At 44.3% G+C, this 27,156-nt stretch overlaps 1 protein-coding gene across 26 annotated transcripts in view; it reads left to right on the top strand.

Moving 5' to 3' along the window:
- The window catches only part of Plekha5 (pleckstrin homology domain containing A5), a 231,805-nt gene that overhangs the window by 202,159 nt on the left and 2,490 nt on the right, over positions 1–27,156 (top strand). For 17 of the 26 annotated variants that reach the window (XM_087213499.1, XM_087213505.1, XM_087213490.1 and 14 more), the window contains 11 exons: positions 7,382–7,483; positions 10,485–10,596; positions 11,391–11,437; positions 12,439–12,627; positions 13,944–14,064; positions 16,998–17,116; positions 19,085–19,306; positions 20,261–20,398; positions 21,107–21,231; positions 25,251–25,396; positions 26,465–26,559. In XM_087213499.1, the coding sequence (XP_087069625.1) occupies positions 7,382–7,483; positions 10,485–10,596; positions 11,391–11,437; positions 12,439–12,627; positions 13,944–14,064; positions 16,998–17,116; positions 19,085–19,306; positions 20,261–20,398; positions 21,107–21,231; positions 25,251–25,396; positions 26,465–26,553 (1,410 nt within the window). In that variant the 3' untranslated portion in view covers positions 26,554–26,559. The remainder of the gene's footprint in view (positions 1–7,381; positions 7,484–10,484; positions 10,597–11,390; positions 11,438–12,438; positions 12,628–13,943; positions 14,065–16,997; positions 17,117–19,084; positions 19,307–20,260; positions 20,399–21,106; positions 21,232–25,250; positions 25,397–26,464; positions 26,560–27,156) is intronic. The other 9 variants (XM_004845798.3, XM_021259124.2, XM_087213496.1 and 6 more) reach the window with 2 other exon arrangements.

Raw genomic sequence — 27,156 nt, 5'->3', positions numbered from 1 at the left:
CTGCGGGCCTCGAAGGTGCATAAAACCCGGCTTGGCAGTAAGCACAGAAAGCAGTGCTCCTTGTTCCTCTTACTTAATTCCTGATTCCACATCCTCTGTGTGCACCCATGCATTACACGGGTCCTTTGAATTTCAGCAGGTAGCACCTTCACATTCTCTCACTGTTGCCACTATCTTTATCTAAACCTGATTAAAGGGAAGAATTATAATAATAGTTGCACCTTTGGGTCAGTGTTTCAGCGTGCCTAAAGTTTGTGTTCCCCTCTGAAAGCAGAGGCTGAGATGAGGAGCTGGCTTCAGACAGTTTGTTTGGAGGATGATTCCAGAGAGGAGAAATAAGGGCCTGGAGAGCAAGCCAGGAAGAGACGAACCCAGTACAGTCTGCGCTGCTGGGCAGGTCCCACAGGGGACTCAGGAAGTGAGCAGCTTCCAAGTTTCCCACTACAGCCTGGCCTGGGGTGGCCCTTGGTTGGGGTTGTCCAGCACCCCAGTCACCTTCCCTCACTGTGAGGTCGCCGCTGGACACTGAGAAGCTGTGTGGGCAGGCGGTGCCCGCTACCGGGAGCTCGCACCGGCGCTGACTGCAGGCAGCAGAGGATGTGTTCGAGGGCTCTATGGCCTCACGGTACTGCTGCTCTCCTGCCAGATGCCGCCGATGCCATTTGTGTACAATAGATGCGGAGATGGGGACTTGGAGTTTATGACTGCATGGAAAAGAGCTTCTAAATATATTTGTGTTTATGTCTTTTTAACATAAATCATCTGGCTTGAAAGTTAAGAAAATCCTATGCAAATTAAATGTGATCACCTGCATTTTAGTCTTATTTTTATCCACCTCTGCCACACAGATGAATCTGAGTTATGGAAGTTAAGGGATTGCTGAGGTGGCATAGGTAGTAAGGCAGAGAGTGCCTGAACCAAGGGCTTCCCATTCTCAGACATCGTACCCTCCTTCTCCTTCACTAACGATGTGGTTATGCAACTACTGTTTGCTGCCACTTGGAATCAGATCTAGATTCTCTTGCTCAAAGAATCTAAAATTTACAAAAGAAAGAAAAATCTAAAGTTAGTAGCTTAGGAAAGGAATTTCAAGCAGGAAAAAAACAAGTACAAAGTCCCCTCAATCATGCTGGTAGATGGCTTTGGCACTTACTGGACACTGCAGAATAGCAGCAGTGTAGGAAATAATGTTTATCATCATGAATGTCACTTGAGCAGTTGTTACTGGATCCTAGGTTCCATTATATTTGTGTATTACAGCCATGTAGTCTAGATAATAATCTCTTGACACGGGTACTGCTATTACCATATTAAAAATGGAAAACTGGGAGCCAGGGATTTATTTCAGTGGTTTTGCCGCCTGCTGCGCAAGCGCAAGGACCTGAGTTTGATCCCTGGTACCAAAAAAAAAAAAAATGGAAAACTGAAGCCAGGCATGGTAGTGCAAACCTGTAATCCCAGCACCCAGGAAACTGGGGCAGGAGGATCATGAGTTCCAGGCTATCCTGGACTACATAGTGAGACCCTGTCTCAAAGAAAACAGGAGAGAGAGGCAGAGGAAAAAGTGGGAAAGTGGGGAAGGAGAAAGAGAAGGAAGAAGGAAGGAGAAGAGAGGAGAGAAGAGAGGAATTGAATGTGAGATGCAGACATTGCCTAGGACTAGACCATGATATTTGGTGATTCAAACTCACATTTTGCTCATTGCGGTTCTAAACTGGGCTCCAGACAGCAGGGCCGTGAGTGACCAGGACTTCACACCCCAGTGAAGTACATGGAATGTAGGCTTACAAGCTTCAAATGGCAGGCAAGCAGCACAAACAAACTACCTTGAGGAGATCCTCTCATCTTCCCTCTCAGTGTAGTACAAAAGTACTGAGAATCACAGTTACCACAGAGCAGTTTGCAGTGGATCAGTTGCCATCCATGCCTGTCCTGAATGCTCTTTGAAAGGTTTTAACATGAGTGTAAATACCCTCCTGATTCCACGATCACAGTGCGTGCTGCACCCCCAGCAGACACGGCCAGGTGTTCTCAGCCTCTGGTGCTGTAGTAGGAAGTACCCAACTGCACCTGGGACAGAACATCTCAATCTAGTCACCAGTTCAGAAGAAATAGAAGAAACAACATGCTATGCAGAGCCACAAGAATTCTACTACGAGCATCTGGAACAGGAGAAAATGTGCAGGAAGGATAATCCAGTCTCTCAACAAAGAGGTGGCAAGGAAATTAAATTTAAATTTTCTATAAGACTATATATATATCATTTGAAAAATAAGAATTTCTTATGGCCACCAAACCAGCACTCCAAAATATTTTGAAGGATATTCTAGAAAGAGATGATGAGGACTACAATTCCATGAATCCCAAAAGAATGAATCCACTAGGCAAGGCAAGTAATTAAACAGGGAAAAGAAAAAAACAGCAGGAAAATAACATGACAAGGATAAGTCAGTACGTATCAGTTATAACCATCAATGCAAATGGTCTCAGTTCACCAATCAAAAGAAACAGACTGGCAGAATGGATCAAAAAACAAGATCCACCAATATGTTGCATATATTTACTTTAAAAAATTCATGGGGCCGGGGATTTAGCTCAATGGTTCCGGCGCCTGCCTCGCAAGCGCAAGGTCCCGAGTTCGATCCCCAGTACCAAAAAAAAAATTCATGGACTGAAAGTCAAAGGATGGAAAACAATATTCTACGTGACAGGAACCTGGAAAAAAGCAGGGGTAGCTATTCTATTTGCAACCAAGACTGATTAAGAGAGACAAGGTCACTATATCCTTGTAAAGGGAACAATCCAAGAGGAAGAGATAACAATCATAAATATATATGCACCAAATACCAGCGTACTCACCTATATAAAACATTAATGGACATGAAAAATCAAATAAGCACTAATACACTTTTAACAGGAGACCTAAATACCGCATTGTCACAAATAGACAAATCAACTAGGCAAAAAAATCAACAAAGATCTGGAATCTTTGGGCCGGGGATTTAGCTCGGTGGTTTCGCCACCTGCTGAGCAAGCACAAGGACCCGAGTTTGATCCCCGGTACCAAAAAAAAAGCAAAAAAAGCAAAAAAAAAAAAAAAAAAAAAAATCAACAAAGAAATATCAGAACTGAACCAAAGTTTTGAACAAATGGGCTTAGTAGATGTCTGCAGAGTGTTCCACCCCATAACATCAGAATACACATTCTCAACTGCACACAGGACATTCTCCAAAATAGACCACTTGCTAGCTCATAGAACATGCTTAAGTAAATGCAAAGCAGTGGAAAATGACCCATTCATATTATCAGACCATAGTCCAATGAAATTGGAAATCAGTGGCAAAAGAAACCACAAAAACTTCATAAACACATGGAAATTAACATCCTCCTGAACAACCAGTGGGTAACAAATGAAATTAAAGAAGAAATTAGACCGTTTCTACAATTAAATGATAATGCCAGTACAACATACTGGAATTTATAAGATGCAATGAAAGCAGTCCTATGAGGGAAAATTACAGCAGTGAATTCTCACATCAGAAAAACAGCAAGCTCAGATAACCTAATGTTGAAATTCACATTTCTAAAAAAAAAAGAAGAGCAAATCAGGCCCAAAGCTCCAATAAGGGAGGGAATAAAGATCAGAGCAGAAATTGATGCAATGGAGACTAAGAAAACAATACAAAGATCAATGAATCAAAGAGTTGGCTGTTTGAAAGATTAAGTAAAACTGACAAATCCTTAGCCAACCTTATCAGAAAAAGGAAAGACTCCCCCAAAGTGAGAGAGAACCCTCATGGACTTGTGTCGAGATGCGCCCACCTCCTCCTCCACACACCCAGTTTCTGTCTACCTCGGCTGCTGGGCCAAAAAAGGGACCTCCCCTTCCCTGTGCCCACCATGGGATGAAATAAAAATCAAAAAAATTAAAGAAATCTACCTCAGTTGACAGATTCGACCTTTAGGGATTCTTCGACTTGTGAGTCTTAGCTGTTGAGTGGAACTTTCGTAGCATCTTGCTTTTCTGAGCAAGCTAGCGAGGCATGACAGAGCAGAGGTACATCAGTGTTACTGTGATGGGCCTCTCCTAGCATGTTGCAGTTTTATTTTTAACAAACTGATAAGTGATGTGAATGTAAAGGTAATTGTGTGTGGTTGTTTTGTTTTGTTTTGTTTTGGTACCAGGGATCAAACTCAGGACCTTGCACTTTCGAGGCAGGTGCCAGAACCACTGAGCCAAATCCCTGGCCCAATTGTGTGTGTTTTAAACATGACAGTGAAAATTTAAAATGTAGCTTCCATACTTGTGTATAATTCCAAAGTATTTTATTTTTATCAGTGTTAAATAGCTTTTTGTACAGCTTCAATCCATTTTTCTGAAATGTGCTGTTTTTTAATGAAAGTAACTGTAATCTTTTTACATCCTATGGAACTGCTGTTTACACATTGCAACTTTTTTAACTTAACCATATATATTTTTTTTTTTAACTTAACCATATTTTTCAGAATTAACTTTTTTGGAGGCAGGAGATTTCCCACTTGCTAAATGATACTAAATTATTTGGGCTCTTATAAGTAGGTCTTCAGATTTTATAAAAGGATAGTCTGTAGCTTTCTAGGTTCTTTAAGTTTGTTGTACATAAAAAAATACAAAGTGACACCCAAATTCTTTCAAATGTCTGAGTTTTCCACTAGTGATGTAGTGTGGGGAGTTTTTTGTTCATGCATATTTTAGCCATTAAATTAGACACGTCTTGAGCTCTTAATGTTTTTTTAGTGTGCTTGAGGAGACAGGATATTTTAATATAATTTTTGCCTAAATCAAACAGCCCACTGTAAATGTTAATTTTTAAATATCAAACTTTGGTAAGCCATCTATTTGGGAAGTGAGGTTACAGTATGCTTAATTTTCAGTGGTAGCTAAGAACAGAAAATTCTAGGATTTGTTACTATTAAAGCTTCAATAAGAGAAATTGATAGGGACTTTCTATTTTTGATCAATTGAGTAGATACCAATATCAGTGTATGGGAATTTTAAAACTTGTTGATGTATTATTTTGATTCATTTTCTGTGGCATTTGGTGCAATAAACCTTTGGAATTTATCTTGGGGAAAAAAAGGAAATACTCAGATCCATGCAGTTAGAAATGAAAAGGATGAAATCACAACAGATCCTGCAGAAATCCAGAAGATCATAATACCTACTTCGAGAACCTGTATTCTTTTTTTTTTTTGTATTAAATTATTTTATTGGTACATTGAGAGAACCTGTATTCTGATAAGATGGAAAACACAGAAGAAATGGACAGATTTCTAGATACATATGAACTACCAAAGCTGAATCAAGATTCAGAATTTCTAAATAAACCAATAGCAATCAATGAAATTAAAGGTGTAATTAAAAACATACCAACAAAAGCCCAAGCCCCAATGGATTCACTGCTGAATTCTCCAAGAAATTTAGAGGAGACCTAATGCCACTACTCAGACTCTTTAATGAAATCGAAAGGGAAGCAATACTCCCAAATTCGTTCCTAGAAGCAAGAATTACCCTGATACCAAAACCAGAGAAGGAGCCATCCAAGAAGAGAACTATAGGCCAATCTCCCTAATGGACATAGATGCAGAAATCCCAAATAAGATTGTGGCACACAGAATGCAGCAAATCATCAAGAAGATCATACACCATGACTAAGTAGGATTCATCCCAGGGATCCAGGAATAGTGTAACATATGCAAATCAATAAATGTAATACACCATATTAACAGCCAAGGACAAATCTATACGATCCTCTCAATAGATACAGAAAAAGCATTGGACAAAGTCCAACACGCATTCATTAAAAAAAAAAAAAACCTACAGAAGATTGGAATAATGGAATTATCTCAATCTGATAAAAGCCATCTAGGACAAACCAACAGTCAACATCTTAGTAAATGGGCAAAAACTGAAAGCTTTCACTCAGAAACCAGGAATGAGACAGGGATGTCACTGTCACCACTCTTATTCAGTATTGTCCTGGAAACATTAAAGCAGTCAGACAAGAGAAGGAAAAAGCCGTCACCTGCGCAGCACTGCTTGAGGTTTTCTTCTGTGTGATCAAGTATCCGCTCTGGCTGTCCTCGGAAGAGGCTCATCCACATGGCTGCGTGCTGATGGAGCTCTTCTGTTCTTGCCTATGTACCACAGGATTCTGTGCTTTTTTCATCAAAACCAATATTTTCCTGCCTACTACCTGGGATTGTAAAATATATTTGTAACTTTTACTCCTTTTTAATTCCCTTAATATGCATGTATATTATCTTGACCAGAAAAAGTAAGATTGGACTTGAAGATTTTTTAACATAGAGCAGAGCATGGTAGCACACGCCTATAATCCCAGTATTTGGGAGACTGAGGCAGGAGGATCACTATGAGTTTGAAGCCAGCCTAAGCTACATAGTGAGTTCAAAGCCAGCTTGAACTGAATACACAGCAAGACCCTGTCTCATTTTTAGCATTGCATCATTGCATTCATACAATCTATTAAATTTCTTCATTTCTTTGTTTTGTTTTTTTGTTTGGTTTGGTTTTCTGAGACAGGATCTTGATTAAGTTGCCCAGGCTGCCCTGTAGCTGCTGGGCTCAAGTGATCCTCCTGCCTCAGCCTCCTGAATAACTGGGATTATAAGCATGTGCCACCTGGTATATATTAAATTCTTTTTTTTTTTTTTGGTGCTGAGGATCGAACTCGGGACTTTGTGCTTTCGAGGCAAGCAGCAGAACCACTGAGTTAAATCCCCTGTTTTTGTTTTTTGAGACAGGCTCTCGACTTGAACTCACTATGTACCCTGCGCCTTGAACTCACTATGTACCCTGCGCTGGCCTGCACCTCTCGGCAATCCTCCTGTCTCAGCCTCCCAAGGGCTGGGATCACAGGCGTGTGCTACCATGTCTGGCCCATTCATAGGAAACTTATCCGAGGCAATGAGGGTTGTCTGCCTTGCTCATCTTAAATGAGATCGGCCGTGTTTAGGGTGTGTGGCTGTGCACTCTTCCTCATTTTAGGAAATTACCTTCAAGAAAAATTGACTGTATTGCCAAGAATAAATTAAACTGTTTCCTAAAAATAATGCTTGATAGAATTGATTCACATGTTTTGGTGACATAAAGGAATAATTAATAGGCAAGTTTTGTTTTGTTTTGAGAAATATGAATACAACAGCAACACAATATAGCTGCTTAGATTATACAGTAAATTTTTATTGAAGAAAAGGAAAAAGACAGTAAAAGAATATAAGTTACAAACACTGTGTCTTGTGCAGTCTGAATCGCACAAGTCTGAGGATGAGGCTGTGTGGCAGCGCAGCCTGCAGCCCGTGACTGACACTGTGCTTGCAGGAGCTGGAGCGCGCGTGGCGAGGCTGCGACAAGCTGGAGCACGATGTGACAGTCGCCAGGGCCCAGGTGCAGGAGCGGCTGGAGCGCCTCGGCGAGGTCCAGGTACGATGGCTGTCTCCCAGGGCCTGAATTGCCCAGGGCAGTGGCCTGCACGCTGCTGGCTGCCCGGACGGACAGGGTCCAGACACCTGCCATGCGTACAAAGGCACCTGTTGCTCTGGTTGAGACACTCTTTATTCTGCTGGGTACTGGGAGCCCTGCTGGCTTCTGCACCTCCTGACTGTCTCAGCTATTTGCCTTCTACAAGTCTGTGTATTACTTGGTAATGAGTTGTTGGGTTATATGATTTTTTGATGCTTATTATGTTTTTTTAAAAAAAATTATTTTTAAAAATAAAATTAGTGAGGGGCCAGGGATTTAGCTCAGTGGTTTCACCACCTGCCTCGCCAAGCGCAGGGTCCGGAGTTCGATCCCCAGTACCAAAAGAAATAAATAAATAATAAAATTAGTTTAAGCCAGGCATGGTAGTGAATGCCTTTAATCCCAGCACTCAGAAGGCTGAGGCAGGAGGATCACTGTGAGTTCCAGGCCAGCCTGGGCTATGCTGGGAGATCTTGTTTCAAAAAAAAATACACCAGTAAACACCATAGTTATCTCTTCTAAAATACAAGATTGGCACACTTTTTCTCTAAAAGGTCAGATATGCAGTAGTTCAGGCATTGCAAGCATATATGCTCTGTTACATACCATATTATTTGGTGGTGTTAGCTTTTTGTAACACTTTAAAAATGTACAACTCCGCGAGGCACAGTAGTGCCATCCTAAACCAGCACTCAGGAGGCTGAGGCACAAGGTTCATCGTGAGTTTGAGACCAGCAGCAGCTGCACAGCAAGTTCATGGACTGGCCTGCACTATTACATAGTAAGACCCAATCTGAAAAAACAGACCACCAGTGTGAAAGTCACTCTTCACTTACAGGCCACACAAAAAGACACTGTGCCTGGTTTAACCTAATGAAATGTAGTCATGAAAATTCAGTAACTCTGTTATGGGACAGAACACCTAGATAATGGAAAGGTGTTGCTGTTAGCTTTACCACAGTGAAAAGTCTTCTCACAGACATAATTCCATTCCACGGATTTCTAGAAGAATCTTCTAAAGACATGTTTTTAATGGCTCTATTATTTAAAAAGTACATTAAAGACTTCAAATCATTGCAATATTTTTTAAAAATAAAGAACTACAAAGTGCACACACTGTGAATAGTAGCACTGTGCAGGCAACCTTAGACCGGTTACCTCATCTATTTTCCCAGCTGTAAAGTGGAAATTGTCATAGTACCTAGCCCTGTGTTATATTGTTAGGGTTAAACCTGGTGATATTTTGGAGGAACTTAGAATAGAATCAGGCACATAAAATTTGCATACTCGATATTTTTAAAGTAAATAACAAGCAACCATAATGCAAGACCCTGGGGTTAAACAACGCAGGGTGAGGAGAGTGCGCTGCCGCTGCAGACCATGGAGCGCAAGGGCTGTGCGTTCTGGGCTTTGGGCCAGCACCGCTGACAGCACCCCAAAGGCAGTCACAGCTGGAGCTGGGGTACAGTTAACTGCACTGGTCCCCGATTAGTGCTGGACGCAGAGATGAACCGAGGGTGTATCAGCCTCCTGCTGTACTGAGGATGGTGACGGGAGGTGGACTGAAAGGAGACTGGCACTTACTACGCACAAAGCAGGGCGGTGGCCATCTGGCTTTATCGAAGTTAAAGATTTCTTCTCATTGAAGACGGCATAGACAGAGGTAAAATATGAAGCTAGGCGTGGTGATATACGTCTGCAATCTCAGCTACTTGGGAGGCTGAGGCAGGAGTATGATAAGTATGAGACTGGCTGTAGGAACTTCGCCAGAACCTGTCTCAAAAAAAATGTTTTTTTCTCTGAGCTAAGGTCTCTCTGGGTAGCCCAGGCTGGCCTTGAGCTCACGATGATCCTCTGCCTCAGCCTCCCAAGTGCTGGGATTATGGGCATGCACCAACATCAAAATGAAATTTAGCCAGGGATTTAGCTCAGTGGTTCCACCACCTGCCTCGCAGGCACCAAGGACCCTGAGTTTGATCCCTGATACCAAAAAACATGACATTTAAAGAGGACTGACTATGTTGCTCAGTGGTGAGCACTTACCAGCCCTGTGCAAGGCCTTGGGTTCAATCCCCAGGACCCCTCCCCCCCAAATTGTTGCCGTACTAGAAAAAGTTACCTTTGACTTCTGAAATTCAACAAAGGTGTACTATCTAGATAGGGGCGGGGGGGACCGAGTCTCACTGTGTGATTCATGCTAGCCTTAAACTCGCTATGCAGCCCAGGCCAGCCTCAAACTCGTGGTGACCTTCCTGCCTCAGCCTCCCAAGCACTGGGATTACAGGCATGCACCACCATGCCCGACTACTATCTAGATTTGCAGGAAACTTTCTGCTCAGTTTGGAGGAGCATTCCATTAGAAAAATGGATAGAGGACATTCATAGAGTAAACTGTTCACTAGTCTGGTTAGTATTAACCAAAGAAATGCAACATTTTTTTAAAAATGAGATTTGTGGGCCAGGTATTTAGCTCAGTGGTTCTAGCACCTGCCTCACAAGCGCAAGGTCCTGAGTTTGATCCCCAGTACCCCCCAGTACTGTGGATCGAACTCAGGACCTTGCGCTTGCGAGGCAGGCAGCAGAACCGCTGAGCTAAATCCCTGGCCCTCAGCTTTTTTTTTGGAGACAGGTTCTCACTTTGTAACCCAGGCTGGCCTCGAACTCACGTCAATCCTCCTGCCTCAGCCTCCCAAGTGCTGGGATCATAGGCATGTGCCACCACATCTGGCTTTCTCAGCATTCTTTTTTGCGGGGGGGTACCGGGGATCGAACTCAGAGTCCTTACCCTTGCGAGGCAGGTGGCGGAACCACTGAGCTAAATCCCTGGCCCATTTTCTCAGCATTCTTAACACTGAATCCACTGCAGTTCTCATTTTTAAAAATTATAATTAATGGAACTTTTTTTAACTGGGGAAACTGGTTTGGACTCCTTGCTGTACTGACTCGAGTGTTTCCCCCCCAGAGCGAGTCCGCGGGCATCGAGCGCGCACAGCTGCAGAAGGAGCTCTGGCGCATCCAGGACGTGGTCGAGGGGCTCAGCAAGCACAAGCAGCTGCGAGGCGCGGCCGAGCCAGGCGAGTGCACCGCGCAGTCCGCATGGTGTCAGATAGAGTGGCACGCAGAAGTGGGTTTCTTTGGCTATTTCAGTAGGCTTCTGCATGGGAACACAGGCGCTCTTTGCAACGTTACAGTAATACATAAGGTATACAGTAAAGCAGTGGCTCTGCCAGCCGCACCCATACAAAAATGATTAACTGTTGGGCGCGGGCTGGGGCCTCAGGAGTTCTTTTCTCTGCTGCCCATCTCCGATTGGCTTTCCAGGTGCTGGCGTGGGGCGAGCTCAGCACACCGGGGGGCCTGGCCCCGCCCCCCGCCCCCCCCGCCCCCCCTCCGCGTGCCTCCTGCTGACCCGCTGCTGGCTGCGGAAGCCGTCCCCATTAGCCGACACGCGTTTGTTTCCAGGGGTCTGCTGGTTTGGGTTTGGGTTTGGGTCGTAGCCACGCTGCGGTGAACGTCCTTCCCCGTGAACGCATGCATATGCTGATGCTGGGGCTCCCGTCGCCACTCTGATGTCCTCCTGAAAGTTAACAGTTACCTACGCCTGTGCGGTTAATGTTTGAGAAAACCCCTTCCCCTTGCACTGTTTCAACTAAACATTTCAATTTGTATTTTTAGATACTCACCTGGCAGGGCAGATACCATGATTAATTTGTATTTTTTAAATGTAATTGTTTTCAAATTTTGAAATTATTAATAAAGGATTCAAAACTGAGGGCTTCATTTAAAATATGTGATATGAAATTATTTGTATAGATTTAGAAAGATGTATATAGCATAAGTAGTTATGTGTTCTAATTCTTTCCAACAGGAGTGGCAGGATCAAAACCTTTCACAACAGTTAAGTACAAAAATGAGGTAAGTTTGGATCAATTTTCTAGCTACAAACTATTGTAAATGTGTAACACATGAATTAGAAGTAATTAAATCTTTATTCTTGTATCATAAATGCTTTTTAAATATATTGTTTTTTTATCTTGAAATTTTATTGGTATTAATAATTTGGTGCTTGTAATGTAGTTTTTCTTTCATTAATGCAAAAGAAAATTGAAACATTACTTTTTTCATGTCTTAGAACTTTAACATTGTCATACTTTTCTAAGTAATTTGAATATTCATAATGATTTCTTCTGCTTGGAACAATTTGTAGGATGATTGATAGATGAGTTGGTTCTGTGTTGTGCATGGCATAAAGAAATTACCACTATAAAGAGATACTGTCAACCTAATTGAAAGAACCTGTAGTCTTGAATTTTGTATAAAAGCCAAAGAAAATGTTTCTTTTTTCTTCTCTTAAAATTTGCAGAGAAAAAAAAAAAACTGCAGAAGCCTTAGGATGCATTGTAGAAAGACAAAAATTTGTTCTTATTTTTGTCATGGTTACTTTCAAATATAAAACCAAATTGATAGTTCTGTTTCTGTGCATCAAAAAATTGCAGAATGGGCCGGGGATTTAGCTTAGTGGTTCCGCTGCCTGCCTTGCAAGCGCAAGGACCCGAGTTCGATCCCCGGTACCAAAAAAAAAAAATTGCAGAAAATAGTGAGACTTTTTAAAACTAATTCTTCTCTTTTTAAAAGCAAAATACAGTAGTTTGCCATAGTAATCTGTTGCACAGTTAGTTTCAAAATAAAGCTAGCCTACATTTTATAGGGAAAAAATACGTATAGCCAGATGTAAAACCAAATTACTGGCTGTCCTAAAAAACGTCAGTTGCACTTTTCCATATGAGATTTTCAGCTTGGCAGTGTCCCTTTAGGTACCTTAAAGTAAGTGTACGTTAATATACCATTGCAAAGAATTGCGACATGCTTAATTCAATCTGCTTATCTAAATAAGGTGACTGTTCTACAATCTTTAGGAAGAGGAAGTAGTCCCACCTCGTCCTCCACTTCCTCGGTCCTATGACTTTACAGAGCAGCCTCCCATAGTCCCCCCTCTGCCCAGTGACAGCAGCTCCTTGCTCTGTTATAGCAGGGGCCCTGTGCATCTGCCGGAAGACAAGAAGCCTCACCAAGTGCAAGGGCACCCAAGAAATGGATCTCACTGTGTAAGTGGCTGCCAGGCCACAGCTGACCGTCCAGCCTGCCCGCGCGTGGGATTTACACTGATTTACACTCGAGCTTGTTTTTATTATAACCCTGCCTGTAGCCAGAGCTTTTCTGTTTGTACATAACTTTATCGTTTGTGTTTTTCCTGTTTTGGTTTTACCATTCTCGCTTTTTAATATTTTCATGAGTTTAATATTTCATAACTTCATAACTTTTCATAAAGTGGTTGCTCTACCCTTGTTGAAGGAGCCATATTTTAAATATATTATTTCAGAATATTAGAGGGAAATGTGTATCTCCCAATCAGAAAGAAGAGAAAAAAAACAAATTTTACTAGGGAGTGACATGAGGGCTGAACTAGAAAACTGTTCAAAGATGTGGATGTAGGCACGCAGAGATGTCAGCCACAGAAACTGAAATCAGAGGCCTGGACACAGTTGAGGGGGCGCACCTGGAATGGAGCACTCAGGAAGCTGAGGCAGGAGGATCACAGTTCAGGCCCAGGCGGGACAGGTTAGCAACTGCAGGAGATTGTGTCTCAGAGTGAAAGGACAAAAAAGGGTTAGAGTGTAGCTCATCAGTGTGAAGGCCCTGGGTTCAGTACCCAGTGCCACAAAAGAAGGAAGGGAGGGAGGGAGAGGGAAAGAGGAGAAGGAAAAAAAGAAAGAAAGGAAGTTTGGAGATGGATAAATAAATGTGAAATGTAACAAACAAGGAAAAGAGTAAGAAACAGAATTGATCTCATTTTTGAGAACAATAAAATGTTCTCTGACAAGAGCTTAGCGCTGGGATGAACCTCACCTTCTAAAAGAAAATGTATTGGGTCACATGATTATTTTTCGACCTCAGTTAAACCATGGTGAAAGTGTGACTCTGGGGCTGGACTGTAGCTCTGTAATAGTGAAGCTCCCGGGGCTCAATTCCCAACACTAGCCCCCCCCCCCCAAAAAAAGAGGAATAGTCTTAATTTTAGAACAGTAAGCTTTGCTAGTTAAAAATCTTGCCAGGCAGGTGGTGGTACACACCTGTAATCCTAGCACCCAGGAGGCTGAGGCAGGAAGTTCGCTGTGAATTCAAGGCCAGCCTGGATTACATAGCAAGACCCTGTCTCAAAAAAAAAAACAAAAAACCTTTCAAATTACTTTTTTCTCCTTAGTGGTCACATATGTATTAGTTGTGTTCTATCCATGGTAGCCAACTGGGGCTTTTAATTTTTAGAGCTTGACCTGAGTCTTTAGAGGTATTGAGTCTTTAAAGGTAGGAATTTTAAAAGAATGTGAAGCTGTTTTGGTTAATGACACGTCTTTCTTTGAAGGGTCCAGATTATAGACTCTACAAGAGTGAACCCGAGTTAACAACTGTGGCAGAAGTTGATGAGTCGAATGGGGAAGAAAAATCAGAACCTGTGTCAGAGATGGAAAGTCCAGTTGTTAAAGGTCAGCACTGGGCATGTGTTGTATCTCCTCGGAGTTTTGTTCTGTTTGGTTTTGAGACATTTGAGCGATACTCAGTTTACGTGCTGTCCTGGTACATTCTCGAGTCTACACTCTCTTTACCTGAGACCTTCAGATTCTCACAAGGGTCTGAATGAAGAAATCCTCTGCTAGTAGGAAGATAACATCATAAACCATACACATTGCCCCAACGAGACACAGGGCAGCACTGCCTTTTTCATTTTTATTTTTTTTGGTACTGGGGGTCGAACTCAGGACCTTGCGCATTTGAGGCAGGCGGCAGAACCACTGAGCTACATCCCCAGCCCCTTCTTTTATTTTTTTGAGATAGGCTGGACTTAAATTCACTATGTATCCCAGGCTGGTCTCAAACTCAGTGATCCTCCTGCCTCAGCCTGCCAAGTGCTGGGATTACAGGCATGCACCACCATGCCCGGCAGTGCTGTTTTTAAACACATTCATACTTCTGGAATATTTATCCCAAGCAAAATAAAGACAGCAGCTCAGGTTAGATTTTACTAAGAAATGTTTGATCAGAAGTTTTTTGAAAGCTTTCTGCTTTCTGAGATCTTTTTTCTCTACATCTTTTGATTTTTTGAGACAGTCTTGCTCTGTAGTTCAGGCTGGCCTTGAACCCACTCGTGTAGTCCAGGGGCCCCTCAAACTTGTAATGATCCTCCTGCTTCAGCTTCCTCAGTGGCGGGATCACAGGCATGCACTACCATACACAGCCAATGCTTATCGCTCTTCAATGTCAAAATGAAAAGGGTAGCAGGGACAATTCTAGGCTCAAAAGACTTTTTTTTTTTTTTCTGGTACCAGGGATCAAACTCGGGATCTTGGGCTTGCACAGCAGGCGCCGGAACCACTGAGCTAAATCCCCAGCCTTCAAAAGACTTTTTCTTAAAAGGCTAGGGAGTTAGCTCCATGGTAGAGAGCTCTTGCCTAGCATGTGCAAGGTCGTGGATTCAATCCCTATAACTGCAGAAACATATAAATACAATGCAGTACTTAAAATTTGAATTGGACCATTGTTTAAGAGAAAAACTATAAAGATATTCTTAGAAGTATGGAAATTTAAACATGTTCTAGATACCAGCCATTAGCATGATCATGCTGTTGTGGCTATACAAAGAATGGGGTGGGGGCCGGGGATTTAGCTCAGTGGTGCCATGCCTGCCTCACAAGCACAAGGTCCTGAGTTTGATCCCCAGTACCAAAAACAAAGAAAAGAAAAATGCTACATATAATTCATTGGGCTAAATTTGATAGTCTGCTAGAGGATCACAAAGTTAAGTATGAAGAACACATGAAGTACAGTTCATGTAGCTTTTCCATAATGGAAATCATTGTCCCTGTGAGCTGGGGGCGGAGCCAGGGCCTGTGGGTGCTCATGGGGAGCCAGTCCCCCAGCCCGGGATTGGAGGGGGCATTAAGAAATACTGCCACCTTGAAAATTTCACATTGACAGAGCTCCTCAGTCTCATCCAAGTCATGTCTTCCTCTCATTGAAAGTCTACTAACCTCTGACCCTTTTTTTTTTGGTACCGGGAATCAAACTCAGGACCTTGCGCCTGAGAGGCAGGCGGCAGAACCACTGAGCTTAAATCCCCAGCCCTGGAAATCATATTTTTGGTGATCTGACTAACTGGTACTTTGGTTGGCTTTTTTTTTTTTTTTTGGAGACAGGGTCTCGCTATGTAGTTCAAGGCGACCTGCCTCAGCCTCCAAAGTGCTGGGATTACAGGCATTCACCACCACACCTGACACTTTGGTTGTTTCTTCCCACACCACCAGAGTGATTACAAATTCAGGGTAATAACAAAAGTGTTGATATTCTCTCCCCCCGCTCCCCTCGCCTCCCCTTCCCTCTCCTCCAAGAAGCATCAAGTTGAGAGAGGAAAAAACAAAACAGGAGCTCCACAGCTAAGTGGAGCACTGAGTCAGCTACAAGGCTCAGAGCTGAACATTGTAAGAGCCTGGTGGGGGCCCTCCTGAGATACAGACAGAGCCTTTCACACATGCGCAGCACTTAGGAAGCCGAGGTCAGGACTGTTGGGACTGAGCTGTGTGACAGGGCAGCCACCTCCCTCCTGGCCAGGGTGGGGAGGACAGGAAAAGGAAGAGGAAGGGGCAGTCCTTCTTCATGCACACCCAGCCTTGGGTACACGTGGCCCTTTGGGGGATGTTTCTTTACACCACGGCAGTGACCTCTTGTGGCCTGCAGCTGTCAGCGAGGCCACACCTACAGTCCCCAGGTACTCTGCAGGATGCAGCGGGGGATCACAAGTTCAAGGCCAGCCTGGGCAACTTTGCAAGACCCTGTCTCATGATTTAAAAAGCAATAAAATAAAATAAAAATTAAAGTAAAGGTATTGTGGTAAATCACCTAGTCTCTCTGGGCCCTCACTTTTGTCACTGTCACATGAGTGTACTAGATCGATTAGGGTGACCGCAGAGATAGACCATGCAAGCCAAGCAAAGAGGACGTTCTGCAGAGTTCATGTCTTTGTCACCTGCCGCTTTTTTTTTTTTGGTACTGGGGATTGAACTCAGGACCTTGGCGCTTGCAAGGCAGGCACTGGAACCACTGAGCTAAATTCCCAGCCTTCACCTGCCACTCTTTAGAACTATTAGCACGTGTCTGTGTACAAAGCCCTGGGGTCAATTCTTGGTACTGCAGAAAGAAGACTTTCTAAACTTAGCCCTCCATTTCCCCAGTGATATCACTGACTGTTTTCAGGTCTTTGCAGACAGGAAGGCGGAGGGTGCAGCTCCAAGGCCCAGGGCTCGTCTGCCACATGAGAGCTCTCCGTTCCAGTGCCATGGAAACACACAAATGAATAAAACCAGAGTGGAAGAAAGCCCCATTTTGTGCTTGTGTTTTGTGGAACTTACTGCTGTCTTGTTTTCAGGCTCCCACTTTCCTGTTGGCGTTGTCCCTCCTAGGACAAAATCACCAACACCCGAGTCCTCAACAATAGCCTCATATGTGACCTTGAGGAAAACTAAGAAGATGCTGGACCTCAGAACGGTACTCTTGTGGATTCCCAGACCTACTTCTTCTGCTGCCTTTCCATTGGGGTGTGGCTGTTCTGTGTGTTGTGGTGCTGGGGATTGAACCCAGGGCCTTCGCACTGAGCTCCCTCCCCAGCCCTTTTCTGTCTTGAGGCAGGGCCTTGCTAAGTTGTCCAGACTGGGCTTGAATTTGTGATCCTTGGCCTCAGTCTCAAAGTGCTGGGATTATACAAAACTTGGCCTGTTATTGATGTCTTACCAGAATTATTTTCATATACACTAAATAAAACCCTACTGAGCTTTTGTTTTTTGAATTACATTTAGGAGCCGGGATGTAGCTCAGTGGTTCCACCACCTGCCTTGCAAGCTCAAGGTCCTGAGTTCGATCCCCGGTACCAAAAAAAATAATAGCCAGAGGAGAGGCCCAGTCCGTACCTAAGCTGGATGTTTTCTGATCAGCTTTGATTTGGGGTCTTGGTCCATCATTTGTGGACACCTTTTCTGATGGGGCGGAGTACTGGGTGTGAGGCTCAGCCTTCACGGTAACCACATACCAGCCCATTCTTTGTGTTTAAGATAGGGCCTTGCTGAATTGACTGGGCCCGGCTGTGTGTGTGTGTGTGTGTGTGTGTGTGTGTGTGTGTGTGTGTGTGTGTGTGTGTATGTGTGTGTGTGTGTGCGCGTGCACGCACACGATGCTGAGGCTTGAACCCAAACCCTCATGTATGTAAGGCAGACACTGTACCCCAAGCTGCTCCTCAGTTCCCTTTTGGGTTTTCTGAGACAGGGTCTCGCCTTGTAGTTCAGGCGGGCCTTGAACTCACTATGTAGCCCAGGCAGCCCTCAGTGCTAGGATTACATGCCCAGCTTTTATATTTTTTTCTTAAGAAAAGGTTCTTGGGCCGGGGATTTAGCTCAGTGGTTTTGCCGCCTACTGTGTAAGCACAAGGACCCGAGTTCGATCCCTGGTACCAAAAAAAAAGAAAAGGTTCTTGCCTAGGATTTAGCTCAGTGGCACAGCACCTGCCTTGAAAGCACAAGGTCCTGTATCCCCAGTACCAAAAAAAAAGAAAAAGTTCTTGCTAAGTTGCCCAGGCTGGCCCTGAATTTGCAAACCTGTGGACTGGATTCTACATGTTCACTTTAAAGTTTATATTATATAAAATAAGCTGAAATCCTTTGTTTTTCATTGTGACTAGTATTTTTAAACTCTTCAGTTTTTATAAAGTGGGGCTAGGTGTGATGGCACACGCCTGTAATCCCAACACACTGGGAGTGCAAGTCCAGCCTGGACAAGCTAGTGAGCTACCGAGACCCTGCCTCAAAATAAAAATAAAAATAAATAAAAAGGGCTGAGTATATAGCTCAGTGCAAAGTTGCTGGGCTCAATCCCAGTAAAAAATCTGTGTGAGAGAGAGAGACACTGAATTCTATCCCCAGCACTGCAAAAAAAGAAAAAAAGAAGGGGAAACATGAAACATGTTAGAAGAAAAGCATGAAAATTAACTATGGATAATAGTTCAAATATGACAGCCTTCTTTTATAACAAACAAATATTTCGATTTTATTATTATCGACCATGGAATATGTGAAGGTGTTTCTCTGACTTATTTCACAGTCACTAAAAACATGACATTTTCATTAAATTGAAAAAAGTCTCTGATACTTAAACACTGTTCCCCCCTCTCCTGTTTTCCTAGCTGGTTTGTTCTGTGCATTTTCCTGTTTTAGGAACAGAGAGCATCCATATCCCTTTGGTGGTGGTTTTTCGTGTTTGTTCCTAAACCGGGAAAACGCCCTCTCCTCCCGCCCGTGTGGCCTCCCCTGCTCTCTCCATCCGGGCCTCACCTCACGCAGTACAGTGAAGGAGAAATGCCAAGCCGGCCTTCCTGATGCCACCTTACCGCACTCAGTGCCTCCGCTGTAGGTTCGGAAAACAAGCTGCCCCGTGCCCCACATGCTCACCCTCTCCCTCTGTCTGCAGGAGAGGCCGCGCAGCGCCGTGGAGCAGCTGTGCCTGGCAGAGAGCGGCCGGCCGCGGATGCCTGTGGAGGAGCAGCTGGAGCGCATCCGGCGCCACCAGCAGGCCTGCCTGCGGGAGCGGAAGCGCACACTGGCCGTGCCCGGCCCTGGGCCCAGCACCACCGACCAGGGGTCCTTGCAGAGCCCCTCGAACGCCAGGGAGAACCTGGCCAGGGCCCCGCAGGTGCGCCAGCTTCTGATTATTCTTGGAGATAAGTCTAGCGTCACTTCGGTTTTACAGACGCAGTTTTGTGACTGCTGGGTTTTTAAAGCCCTACAATGCAGTTATTTTGGATTATTTAATTCTTACGATAATAGTCTAAGGTAACTTAGTAAAATGACAATAACTCTGGCCTTAAGAGACCAGAGCCAGCCGGCCACACACCTGTAGTCCCAGCCTGTGAGGCTGAGGCAGGTGGATCACAAGTTCCAGACCAGCCTGGACTACCAAAACAATGGGGTGGGGGAGGGGAGGGGCCATCCTACTCATTGGACATCTCCTACCAGTTGTGGACTTCATCTTCTCTACTGAGAGCCAATGGTACAACTTAACGCCTGCTACAGAGACATAAGAAGATAAAAGCATTTTCAACAAGTCAAATGCCATGCAAGTCACCAAAACACTCCCCATTTCCCTTCCCAATAAAATGCTACCCCTCTGTCTCGTAATTCCACGTGGCCTAAGCTGTAGTAGGAGAAGGCTTCTAAATAAAAGCTCAAGTCTGCTGTCATCCACCACTAAGCTTCAGCCTTGAGAAGTGTCCCCTCCCACTTTGCCCTGTTCGTCAGATGTCCTTCTTTCTCAGTGGGGCAGGATAGCAACCGGGAGCCCTGGCAGCAGCTGCGGTCCAGCCTGTCCCTCTCCTACACCAGATCCAGCAGCCAGAGGCTTCCCTGCCCCAGGGAGCCCCTTGCCTTCCCCTCAGCACAGGCACAGGCACTGCCTGTTGACATTAATGTGACGGCAGGAGTCCTGTGTGAAAGCGAAAGGAGGAAATGTGTGCTTGTTTCCTGTGTTGATTTTTGTAGAGAATTTCCTGTGCCTGGAGATACGGCTTTGTCCAAACCTCCAGGCACTGTCTATGAGACACACACTCATGCCCACTAGGAGTCTAAAATCGCTGTGTCTTTTGGGCAGGCCCAGAGGGATGATAATGTGAAGGAGCTGGATGCTGTTGGTAGAGAAAATGATGTAAAGCCAAACTGTGACACTCCTGCTGCAGAAATTGTCCGACTAAAAGAAGCTGAGCCCGAAAGTACAGATTATAGCCAAGAGGTAAAAGAAAGATTTCAGGAAAGATATCTAAAGCATGTACCTTTCAGTTGTAGAGTCCATTGATCTAAATGAAGTGATAGGTTTTCTTTAATCTTATTGATAACATTAGCCATGTAAAATATAATTAGTGAAAAATTTGGAGCATGATCAGAGTTATAATAAATTATTAATCCAATTAAAAATAATCCCGGGCCGGGGATTTAGCTCAGTGTTTCCACTACCTGCTTTGCAAGTGCAAGGACCCGAGTTCAATCCCGGGTACCAAAAAAAAAAATAATAATCCCAAGTGGGGTGTTGTGGTGCTCACCTATAACCCCAGGTAGTCGAGAAGATGAGGCAGGAGGATGGAGTTGCAAGTTTAAGGCCAACCTGGACAACTTGGCAAGACCCTGTCTCAAGCTAAAAAGGGCAGGAAGATAGCTCAGAGCTCCCTCGATTTTGACCCCAGGGTGGGGGAAAACAAAGAATATTGTGTCCCAATAACTGGGTCTTAAGGCAGATCATCTCTTTGGACAAACTTTTGTAGCTTTTTGTATCCTAATAGTAAAAAATGTTAATATTTTTTATATACTTGAATCATTTATTATAAATATTTGAAATAGGGTATAAACTTGGGGGAAATCATAAGTTGTTTTGAAGTCATTTTAGATTTACTAATATATGTGGTAAAAGTGCTTTGAAAAGGAAATTTTTCTTCTTACTCTACAGTGTAAAAGAACTGAAAGTGTTTTTTATAAAATGATTTCCACACCTGAGCCAAATGGAGTGTATTCTGAAGAAGTGACGGATAAAGAAAGTAACAACGAAAAGATGCCCGAGGATATAACACACAGGTAACAAGAAAAAGAACTGTGTTAGCCTGTCATCACTACACCAAATACCTGAGTAAAATAAACTTAAAGAAAGAAAGAATTCTTTTGGCTCACAGTTTCTAAGGGGTCAGTCCATGTTGTCTCAGCTCCACTGTTTCTGGGTCAGAGTGAGGTTGAGACTTATGGTGAACAGGAAGCCAGAGGATGGGGAGCCAGAAAGGAAGGGACCAGGGACTGGATGTGGCCCCAAGGTCACACCCTTCAGTAATGCGGTCCAGCTATGAACTCACTGAGGTTAGAGCCCTCGAGATCCCACTGTGTCTGGACACTGCTGCTTTGAAGACCAAGCTTTTGATGGGGGGGGGGGTGGATTTAGATCCAAACCACCACGGAAATTATTCATAAAACTGTAGAATTGCTTTCAAGTGATAAACTTCAGGGCTGGCTGTGGTGGTGCACACTTGTAATTCCAGTACTTGGGAAGCTGAGGCAGGAGGACCATTGTGAGTTCGAGGCCAGCCTGAACTACATGGTGAGACCCTGTCTCAAAAAACTAAATGAACAAAAAAAAAGATGAACTTCAGAGTCAAAAAGTGTCAGATTGCAGTCCAGCTTAGGAGCTGTAGGATCTAGAGCTGGTTGTATAACCCTCCTAAACTATGGTTCCACTTGTAAAAATGGGAATAAATCATACTCAATTTTGTAAATCTGTTGTAAGGATTAAATAAGAAAATCCATTTATAGCACTTAAAATGTGTTTAGCTCTTAGGATAATACCTCATTAAAATAATGCTAAGAGCCAAGTGTGGTTGAACATGCCCATAATCCGGGAGGCTGAGGCAGGAGAATCACAATTTATTTGTTTTTTGTTTTGTTTTGTTTTGTTTTTGGTTCCGGGGATCAAACTCGGAACCTTGCGCTTTTGAGGCAAACAGCGGAACCACAGCTGAATCACGGCTGAATCCCCAGCCCACAATTTAACTTTTTTTTTTTTTTTTTTTTGTGGTACCGGGGATTGAACTCAGGACCTTGCGCTTGCAAGGCAGGCACAGTGCCACTGAGCTAAATCCCTGGCCCAAGAATCACAATTTAAAGCAAGTCTGAACTACATAAATTCAAAGACTGGCCTAGACTGCATAGCAAGACTCTGTTTCAAAAAAAAAAAAAAACAAATAAAATGATGCCAAAAGGCATATAAGCTGTAGCAAGGTAAGTAGCTAGAATGAGAAACTGATCAGATGTCTAGGTTCTCTGTGGAGCGTTCCAGAGATTATGGTGATTTGCTTTTATTTTTTAGATGTATTTCTTTATGTGTGTGTGTGTGTGTGTGTGTGTGTGTGTGTGTGCGCGCGTGCGCGCTGCTGGGGACTGAACCCAAGGCTTTGTGCATGCTAGGCAAGCACTGTACAACTAAACCACATTGCCAGCTGGGGCTGTATTTCTTACTAGCCTTCTTAAGAACATATCCTCAGTCTCTGCCCCGGGAAAAATTCCTAGTGCTAGAAAAGAGATCTGCTGGCCAGGCATGGGAGCACCACCAGTAATCCTAGTACTCGAGAGGCTGAGGCAGGACAATTGGCTCAAGTTCAAGGCCAGCCTGAAGACGACATGTGAGACCCTGTCTGAAAAAAGCAAAATATGCCGTGATTTAGTGTTACTAAGAATGTTCGGGCCGGGGATTTAGCTCAGTGGTTCCTCCGCCTGCCCCGCAAGTGCAAGGACCCGAGTTCAATCCCCAGTACAAAAAAAAAAAAAAAAGAACGTCTTTATTTCGTCAATGATTAGCACATTTGAATTTTAAAATATTTGGCTGTGTCTGACTTAAAGACTCTAGAGTGAATTTTTGTATTAATATGCAGTAGATACAGATTAAGACATAACCAAAAAAAAATTACTTGTCCACTAAAAATCCATGGGGTTGCTGGGCAGAGTGGGTGCACACCTGTGATCCGGCGGTCTGGGCGGCTAAGGCAGAGGACTGCTGATTCAGGCCAACCAGGCATCTCAGCAAGACCCTGCATTCTGTCCCCAGTACAAAAAAAAGTTTTTTTTTTTAAACAAAAGTTTTTAGAAGTTAAGTTTATAGATGTTTCAACAACAAAATAACAATGTGTTGGCCATGTTGAAGTATGTTAAGGAACCAACTCTTAATTCCAAAACTGGGTACATAAAGGAAAAGAATCAGGTATTTATCTTTTCTTCCTAAATAAACCGAACAGTTTGAGGGATTTTTCTTTTCAGAAGACTTCCATTCAGTAAGATGTGAGAGATTTCCAAGTCATTGTTTCACTAACTCTAATGAAATAATGGATTTAGGACTAGGGATGGAGCTCACTGGTAAAACGCTTCCCTCATGTGCATGAGGTGCTGGGTTCAATTCCCAGCACAACAAAACAAAATTTAAAAAGGAAATAATGGATTTGCACAAGACTGAACGGCTGCTAAAGCTATGAGCTGCACATCTTCCAGAGAACTAAATGATGACCAGATTGAGCTGCCAACCCTGAGCTCACTGATCGTCTTTTGCTGCTCTCTGTGTTGCTACATAGACATCTCACCTCTCCATCACTTACTTCCCTTCCCCTTCCAACATCTCTTTCTCTCTCCACAAAGCCTTCCTTTCCTCTCTTCCCTGACACCTTCAGTTTTGCTCCCTAAAGTATTTATATTTTGGGTTTCTCCTATAAGAGAAACTGATCATTTGTAACATCACAGAAAGAGATAGTCCGTTAATCCAACAGTGCCTGAGCCCCAGCTAGTGAAGTATCACTTGGCACCCACCAAACCTAAATGATCAAGACTCACTGTTTTGGCCAGGCATGGCTGGGGCATGCCTGTAATCCCAGCACTCAGGAGGCTGAAACAGGAGGATCACTGCAAGTTCAAGGCCAGCCTGGGCTACACAGTGAGTTCAAGTTCAGCCTGGACTACAGAGTGAGACCCTGTCTCGAAACAAAACAGAACAAAATCTACAGTGTGGATAAACAAGGCTCTTTCACAGATAAATACCAAAGGATGAAAGGGGTATAGCTTGTTTTAAAGTAGACTTTAAGAGATTTCTCACAACCTGGTATGGTGACATGTGCCTGTAACCCCAGCACTTCGGAAGCTGAGGCAGGAAGATCACTGCAACTTCAAGGCCAGCTAGGGCTACACAGTAAGACAAAAAGACAGAGACTTGTCAGGCAACACAGTGAATGGGCCTTGATGGTTGGATTGGGTTTCGTTTGGCTTTTGGTCTTCTTGAGACAGGGTCTCACTATGTAGCCTGAGCTGGCCTCAAATTTAAGGTGTGGTGATCCTCCTGCCTCAGCCTCCTGAGTGCTGGGATCACAGGCATGTGCCAACATGCCCGGCTTGATGGTTTTTAAATAGCATTATGAGACACTCAGGTAAATTTGATCAGCGATTGGGTATTGGAGGGCAGAAGAATTAAAACAACATGCTAAAATATTTACATATTAAATATGTGTAGGAGGGGAAGAGGCAATTAAAAGATGTATCATATACATGGACCAACTCCTCATAAGAAAGGTAACATTACGTACTGTAAACCTGTACTAATAAAAATGAAAATCCCTCCATTGAGTGTGAGCAGGCATGGTGGTGTGAGCCCAAGGCCAGCCTAGACTGTAGTGAGCTCATCTCAGAAACAAAAAACAAAAACTCCTGCATGAGTCTCCTTTAAATTGGTTTGGGAAAGGCTGGTTGTGTGGCTCAGTGTAGCGCATCTGCCCAGGTATGTGGGAGGCCCTGGGTTCAAGCCTGGGCTGGGCTCTGGTGGATTTAGAGGAAGTGGCATTGGCAGAATGTGGGCACCCTGAAGCTGAGCTGCCTGCTTCGTGTGTCATCTGCTCTAACCTTCCCACGTTTGGGGTTTCCTTAAGAATGAGAAGAAAGGAAAGAGGGGCCCCAAGCAGAATGGTAGCCATTGGTAAATGCAGGTGGTGACATCTTTTCTATATGATTAAAAGTTTTGTTCACAAAAAAATCCATAGTATTCTGTAGTCGGTTTTAAAGTACCAGTGTGTTTCCCTTAGCCCTGAAGGTGAGACGCAGACCCCAAATCATAAACCGGAAGGCCATTGTGAGGAAGACATGAAGGACAGCATTCATGAAGAGGAAGAAACGGTTACTTCTCAGGAGTCAACTCCTGAGATTTCTAGAGAAAACCAAACACCAGCAGGTAGGTACTATGCATTTCCATTTCCACCAGGCACTTCCTCTGAACTTCTGAACTCATTCTTCCAGTGGCAGTTATAACAAGGGAGCCACTTAACTGCCTTGTTCACAGATGTTCAGGGGGATGGGATTGGACTGAGGCCTGAAGGGCCATGTCCCGAGTCTGCACTAGTAAGATCCTTCAAGCCCAGCCTGGGCTACTAAGGGACTTAGCAAGACCCTGTCTCAAAATTCCAAAGGCCCTGGGTTCAATCTCCAGTATCAGGAAAAAATAATGAGTAGGATGAGTGTGTTCACCTAGCGCCTATTATAGTCCCCTCTGGATTGTTCTCTGATAGATCATTATCCACACCAAGTTACAGCAAGCTGTTCCATGCTGCCTTGCCCTATGGGAGGGGTGCTGGGGATCGAACCCATGGCTGTGCATGCTGGGCAAGCGCAGGGCCCCTGAGCCACAGCCACAGTCTTTCTGTCATGTTTTAGACTCCTCACCAATAGGTTTTCTTTTTATGAGTTTGGAGAGTGGGAGTGTGGGGAGGACCACACCACCAGTACATGTGAGCCTCACTTGTTGTCGTTGATAAGCAGAGATCCATTCCCAGTCATCTTCGCCCCACTCCCTCCCTTCTACAAAAGGTTTGAGCAAAGACACTCAGTCCTTCAGGACTCTCTTCCTAGGAGAGGAGGGGTAGGACCGAGCAGTCCCCATCTTCTGCACATAGATCAGGCACCCGGCCCTGCAGACACTGAGCGTTGCCTCTTGTGTGCAGAGGCGCTGGCGCTGGTCATTGTCACTTCCCACCGGCTTCTTGTCAGGCAGGTCAGGGTGAGTGTGATGCTACTGAGCCTGTGACCCCTGATCTGTCCTCTGCGGCATGAGCTAGAAAGGACCGTGGGTAGGCGCTGAGCACTAATGTGAGCAGGTGGACACCTCAAATTGAACCTCAAAGGAAAGAGGAAAACCTGAGGCGGGCGTTGGGAGACTGTCCTGGGGCACTGTCGGGGCACAGTGGAGCCCTGCGGGCCGAGCGGGCCGGCAGCGGCGCTGACCTCCCTCTCTCCTGTGTTGCAGGGAAAAGTCTGCCCCTGCCTCCCGAGCCCACGCCGCTCCCGCCCACCCAGCCGCAGCTCCCGGAAGGCTCGCACTTCATGTGTGTGTAGCTCCAAGTACGTCTCTCCTCTGCTTGTGCTCACAGAATGGCCCCGTCCGCCAGCACCGGGTGCACTGGGGACCATACCCCAAGGGCAGCTGGCAGAAGCGCGGTGCTCCCGGCCCAAGACTACTAGTGAGAGCTGCCCACCTCACGGGCGTCAGTTAGTTATTTTAAGGACAAAGACATGTGCTATCCCCGGTACCAAAATAAAAAAAAAAAGACATGTGCGATGCAGCCAGCTGGGTGAAGCATTAAAATCTCCGAGATGTCTTAAAAGTTGCTAATTTTTTTAAGTCCGCGTGGCCATGTAGACAGGGAGGAGGGGAAGCCCTTCTTGAACAGTGTTCTGTAGTGCACGGTTCTCCAAGTGAGAGTAACAGTCTCAGTTCTTACTCTTCAACCTCACACTGACTGGGGTGTAGCTCAGTGCTGGGCAGTTGCCCACTGTCCACAAGCCCCTGGGTTCAATCCCTGGTTCTGCTAAAAAAAGAAAAAATTGCATAGGCAGTTGCTTGCTTTTACTTACAACTTCATACTGACCAGCACTTTTTTTTTCCATTGAGGAAAAACTGTGAGTTACAAAATGTAATTTCTGTTCCTTTCCTGCATT

Source organism: Heterocephalus glaber, unplaced genomic scaffold (assembly GCF_053883595.1).
Source record: "Heterocephalus glaber isolate CG9 unplaced genomic scaffold, H.glaber_assembly_v1.0 deba00001444, whole genome shotgun sequence".
Taxonomy (NCBI): Eukaryota; Metazoa; Chordata; class Mammalia; order Rodentia; family Bathyergidae; genus Heterocephalus; species Heterocephalus glaber.
Note: the sequence above shows the minus strand (reverse complement) of the source record. Positions and strands in the feature narration are given on the sequence as shown.